Source organism: Rana temporaria (assembly GCF_905171775.1).
Source record: "Rana temporaria chromosome 4 unlocalized genomic scaffold, aRanTem1.1 chr4w, whole genome shotgun sequence".
NCBI lineage: Eukaryota > Metazoa > Chordata > Amphibia > Anura > Ranidae > Rana > Rana temporaria.
This window is the reverse complement of record NW_024404459.1, coordinates 339,116-345,176: the sequence shown is the minus strand read 5'-3', so window position 1 is coordinate 345,176 and position 6,061 is coordinate 339,116. Positions and strand designations below refer to the sequence as shown.

The 6,061-nt window shown below is 43.4% G+C and overlaps 1 protein-coding gene across 1 annotated transcript; it reads right to left on the bottom strand.

The window, feature by feature from the left end:
• Nucleotides 1-397: 397 nt before the first annotated feature.
• Nucleotides 398-4,009, bottom strand: LOC120921811. The gene has a single exon (XM_040334310.1). The coding sequence runs from the start codon at nucleotides 4,007-4,009 to the stop codon at nucleotides 398-400; it is 3,612 nt and encodes a 1,203-aa protein (XP_040190244.1).
• Between the last annotated feature and the right edge of the window lie 2,052 nt (nucleotides 4,010-6,061).

The window sequence follows — 6,061 nt, the reverse complement described above, 5'->3', positions numbered from 1 at the left end:
GCTATTCAAGCAACATACATTATACATAGCTAATACAAAAGATAGGCCTAACATGTGCTTGCTTACTACACTGAAACACACATTATCTATCTGCAATGTCTAGAATCCCTCTACACAAGCTGAACTAGCAAAACCCCTTTACTCACAGACTTTGGTGTTCGTCAGGTTTGCAAATTGTGATAGCTTTAAGATGTCTTGTGGATCTGGTCACTACAGTAGCTAGAGCTGGAATGAAACAGGAAATGTCCCAGCAAGCCTTAGACATACAGAGAAGACCCGCCTCTAGGCATCAAGAAAATGGAGGGTCTTAAAGAAACAGACACTGCTGAGTGCCAAGCATGTAATATGCATTGCAAAGGCAGCACACTCCCCACCTGGCATACCTTTTGTTATGCCACTAACCTTTGGACAGAAGTAAAACTACTTCGGAAATTGGCCTAGCATACACCTTGGGAATGCCCTGTCTAACAATTCTAACTTCAACCTTTCTAACTCTAGCATCACTACTAGGATCAGTCCCCACAATGAGTCCAATAGGCCATTCGTTCCTGTGGGCCTGAGTGTCTTTTAATAAGACAATGTCTCCAACTTGTAAGTTGGGTTTGTCATCTTGCCATTTCTTGCGTGGCTGGAGTGTCACCAGGTATTCCTGTCTCCACCTCTTCCAGAAAATGTCCGCAAGACTTTGAACTTGTCTCCATTGCTTGGTGTACAAGTCCTTGAGGTCAAAGTCTCCTGAGGGAGCTGTCACTGGTTCCATCTTCTGGGTCAGCAGCATTGCGGGTGTCAAGACTGACGGCATCTCCGGATCTGTAGACACTGGAACCAAAGGTCTGGCGTTCATAATGGCCACGACTTCAGCCATTAGTGTAGTCAAAGCTTCATGAGTGAGGCGAGTAGACCCAACCTTCAGGAGCATGGCATCCAGAATACGACGAGCTACTCCAATCATCCTCTCCCAGGCTCCTCCCATATGCGATGCGTGTGGAGGATTAAAAGTCCAAGTGCATCCTTGATCTTGAAGATAGGAACCTGTTTCAGAGTCTGTAGAGATGATCTTCAACTCCTTGCAGGCCCCAATAAAGTTTGTGCCACGGTCTGAACGAATCAATTTCACTGGTCCTCTGATAGAGAAGAATCTTCTCAAGGCATTGATGAAACTTGAAGTGGATAAAGATTCAATCACTTCAATATGAACTGCTCTAGTACTCAGACAAGAGAACAGAACAGCCCAACGTTTACTTTCGGCACTGCCTCCTCTGGTCTTGCGAGAAGAGATGTTCCATGGTCCAAAAACGTCTAGACCTACGTGAGTGAACGGAGGATCTGAAGCAAGTCTGTCTGCAGGTAAGTTTGACATCTTCTGAACCTCAAGTTTCCCTCTAATCTTCTTACAGGTAACGCATTTGCTGATCACGCTGGAGACTAGTCTCTTACCTCCTATGATCCACAATCCTGCTGACCGTACTGCTCCTTCAGTGAAGTGTCGTCCTTGATGTGCAACTTGCTCATGATAGTGTCTTACCAGAAGAAGAGCGATGTGATGATTCTTAGGTATGATGAAGGGATGTCTCTCTTGGATAGTCATATCCGCTGCCGACAAACGACCTCCAATTCTTAGTACTCCGTTTTCGTCGAGGATAGGGTTCAACTTCTTGAGCGAACTGAGTCGAGAAATCTCTTCCTTTTTCAGAAGGCTTTGAATTTCTTCTTTAAAGACTTCCTGCTGGATGCATTTGATGATCGCGACCTTAGCTTGTTCAAGATGGTCGCTGCTACGCTGATCAGTATTAGTAGCTCTGCAGGAGTATCTAGCTAGACAGATAAGTTTTCCGATTGCACGGGTCAAAGACTTCCAACTGGAAAACCTTTCAAATCTATGGGCGCCCAGACTGTCTCTGGTAACTAAAGTCTTACAAACTGCAACTTGAGGTCTTACCTCTTTGTCTTGATCTGGTTCTATGAGCTGAAAGGTCTCTACCTGAGTAGTCTCTTTGGTTTCTGGCTTACCAAGAAACGATGGACCTACGAACCAGTTAGTTTGCTTGAGTACAGCGGCTGACACCAATCTTGTCCCATGATCAGCTGGGTTCTTGTCTGTGCTGATGTGATGCCACTGATCTGGACTTGTAGACTTTCTGATACGTGTCACTCTGTTGGTCACGTATGTGTAAAATCTTTTTGAAGCGTTGTGAATATATCCTAACACAATCTTGCTGTCTGTATAAAAGTTCACTGCATGGATCTCAATGTCCAGTTCAGTCGTAATCATGTCTGCCATCTCTACCGCTAAAACAGCAGCACAAAGTTCTAGACGTGGGACAGTGTGAGCAGGTCTGGGAGCTAGTTTAGATTTTCCCATGATGAACCCAACATGGCTTTGTCCCTCAGTGTCTATTACCCTAAGGTAAGTTACAGCTGCAATAGCCATAGTGGAAGCGTCAGAGAATACGCATAATTCTCTCCTCTTTGTAGCAGACAAGGAAACAAATACGTACGGTCTTGGAATGTTGAGTTGTTCAAGCTCTAACAATGAGTCTTTCCACAACTTCCACTGCATTTGCTTCTCTTCAGGAAGAAGTACGTCCCAGTCAATTTGTTCTTGCTCAGTAGTGATCTGTCTCAAAAGAGCTTTGCCTTGCATGATGATGGGTGCTACGAATCCCAGGGGGTCATAAAGACTGTTGACTGTAGATAGGACGCCTCTTTTTGTGAATGGTTTCTCTTCTCTGGAGACCCTGAAGGTGAAACTGTCAGTCTTTAGGTCCCAACTAAGCCCAAGACTTCTTTGCAAGGGTGGTGATTCTGTTCCTAGATCTAAGTCTTTGAGGTCTTTAGCACGGTCTTCCATTGGAAATGCTTCCATGACTCTGTAGCTGTTGGAAGCTACCTTGTTTAATCTTATGTTGGATTCTGCCAACATTTCTTTTGTACTTTTCAGGACGTTAATAGCTTCTTCGTTGCTGGAGAAAGAAGCAAGTCCATCGTCCACGTAGAAGTTCTTCATGACGAACTGTTTGGCTTCTTGACCATGTCTTTCACCTTGCTGTGCTGCTCGTTTCAGATTGTAGATAGCTACAGCTGGGGAAGGGCTGTTTCCAAACACATGTACCTTCATCCTGTACTCTGTGATGTCTTTGTTAAAGTCATTGTCTGCATACCACAGGAACCTTAAGTAGTCTCTGTGATCTTCTCGAACGAAGAAACAGTAGAACATCTGTTGTACATCTGCTGTTACTGCTACGAGTTCTTTTCTGAACCTGATGAGTACTCCAAGGAGTGTGTTGTTCAGGTCAGGTCCGCTGAGAAGGACGTCATTTAATGAGATGCCTTCGTGCTTCGCACTAGAGTCAAATACTACACGTATCTGACCTGGTTTCTGAGGATGATACACCCCAAATATTGGTAAGTACCAGTGTTCTTGGTTTTCTTGTAGTGGTGGTGCCCTTTCTGCCTGCTTGTTGTCAAAAATCTTTTGCATGAAGGCTTGGAAGTGTTTCTTCATATTTGGCTTTCTTTGTAGAGTGCGCTGCAACAAACTGAAGCGTTTCTCTGCTTGTACCCTGTTGTCAGGAAGGCGATGGCGTGGTGACCGGAAGGGTAGAGGGGCTACCCAGCTGCCTGACTTGTCTCTGTAGACTTCTCTGTCCATGATCTCGAGGAAGAGGGTATCTTCCACCGAGGGTGCTGGCTTGTCGTCGTCTCGTGTTCTTTCAAACACCTTACAACCCAGTTCATCTGCATTTCCAGTTGAGGCTAAGTCTTCCATGTACCTCTGGATACTTCGATGATGTTTTGGGTTATCTAATCTCTCTTTAATGTGTAGACTGTTGGTACATGGGCAAAGACAAGATGTACGACCATTCTGCAACAGATGTGTTCTGTAGACATTTACCTTTGCTGGTTTGTGCAGTCCGTCTAGACATACTTCTCCAACGATGACCCATCCGAGATCAAGGCGTTGTGCAAATGGTGCATTGTGTGGCCCATTGTACTGTTCTCTAGACATGTGCACAGAAAAAAAATTCGTTTTTTTTTGTTCCGTTTCGTATCGTTCCGTAGGTTCGTTCCCGTTCATTTTTCGTAAGACGCCCATTTTCCTGTTCATTCCCGTTCGTTTTTCGTACGACGCGATTTTTTCGTATTCCGATCGTTTCGTATTTTGGTTACCGTTTTATTTTCGTACATGCGGGATGGTTCGTTATTCTGTTTAATTCATGTTTGTTAGACAATAATTTTCGTCATTTTGTACTTTCGTAAATATATCGCGGGATTCGCGGCACTTTCAACACGCGGCTCATCCATATTAACTATTGTTAAGCCCCATACACTTGGTCAGACTTTTTTAACAACAAACATCGTTTTTAAACTCCATCAGAAAACCATTTTTGGGTTCCAGGTTCAAAAGTCTGGCCAACTGATCTCTCCCTTCAGACGAAAATCCACAGAAAAGTTTATTTGGCTTTACTGTACTACTGTACTCAGCACAAAAGAGAAGCTGCTTCACTAACTAACTACACTCACTGCCCATTCAAAAAAACGAAAATTACATCTTATAACAAAAGATTTGCATTCTGGATTTTGAAACCAAATTACGAACAGAAAAAAGGAATTCAGAATACAGAATACAAATCTTTTGTTATAGATGTCATATGAACATACAAACAGAAAAAGGATTCAAACAAAATACAGAATGAAAATCTTTTGTTAGATGTCATATGAACATACGACTGAAAATCAAAATACGAACAGAACAAGGATTGAAACAAAATACAGAATACAAGTCTTTTGTTATAGATGTAATTTTCGTTCTTTTGCCATTTTCGTTTTGTCGTATTTTCGTCGGATCGTTCGTTCGTATTTGCGGTTGTTCGCTATGCGGCTCATTCGTAATCCCGTAGTTTTCGTATTTTGGTGCTTTAATTTTTTCGTATGTACACATTATTCTGCGGGTACGAAAATGAACATTTTCGTACGAAAATAACATTCGTATGAACGGGAATGCACATATCTACTGTTCTCTGACTTTGTGCACTCTGAGAATATCTCTCCCGAGTAGAAGGGTGATTGCAGCATCTGGATCTAGTGCTGGTATTTGGTCTGCTATTTGCACCAGATGTGGGTGATGACGAGCAACTTCAGGTGTGGGAATCTCTGACCTGTCGTCTGGTATCTCATCACATTCTATGAGGGTACTTTCCATCTAATGTCTTTGTCTTTCCATCTAATGACTCGATGATGTAGTTATTTGCTCTTCTCCCTATTGTCTCTACAACTCCAGAACAAGTCTTCAAGGTGTATGGAGTTGGACTTCCTTTGTCACCGAAGAGGTCAAAGAATTCTGTTTTTGCCAGAGATCTGTTACTCTGTTCATCCAAGACTGTGTACATTTTGATTGCCTTCTCTCTGAAACCTGCTGGATACACCTTGACTAAGCATATCTTGGAGCATGATCTTGAGCGGCCCTGCTCTGTACAGATCTCAGTGCACTTTGAGGTTACTGCTGGCATTGTACTCTCGCCTTGCTCCCCACCATGGTCTTCTTGAGTTGCCGGAACTTCTTGTTTCCATGGTGGTGGTCCCGGGTGCAGTGTTGACAAGTGTTTGTCACTGTTACACTCTGCGCATTGTATTGTTTTTGTACAGTCTTTTGCAAGATGCTGAATTGAAGCGCAGCATCTGAAACAAATGCGATTGTCTTTAAGATAAGCTTTGCGCTCTTCTAATGTCTTACTTCTGAAACTGCGACATTTTCTTAGTGGATGAGGCTTGTTGTGGATAGGACATATTTTGTCTGGCTCCTCAACTTTCTTCCTTGTGTTGTCTTCCTGATTGGCTGCAGATTCAGGCGGAACTTCTGTCTTCCTTGCAGAAACTGTTGCTCTGCGTTCTTTGTAAAGCCCTGGAGGTTTCTGCTCTACCTTTGGGAAGCTTGCCGTCCTCTTGTTCAGGAAAGCAAAGCTTGGGTCATTGCGTATTTCAGCTTGGTCTTCTATGAATTCAGCGAAGAAGGCGAACGGTGGGAATGCAACTCGATGATCTTTCTTGTATCTTGAAGCTT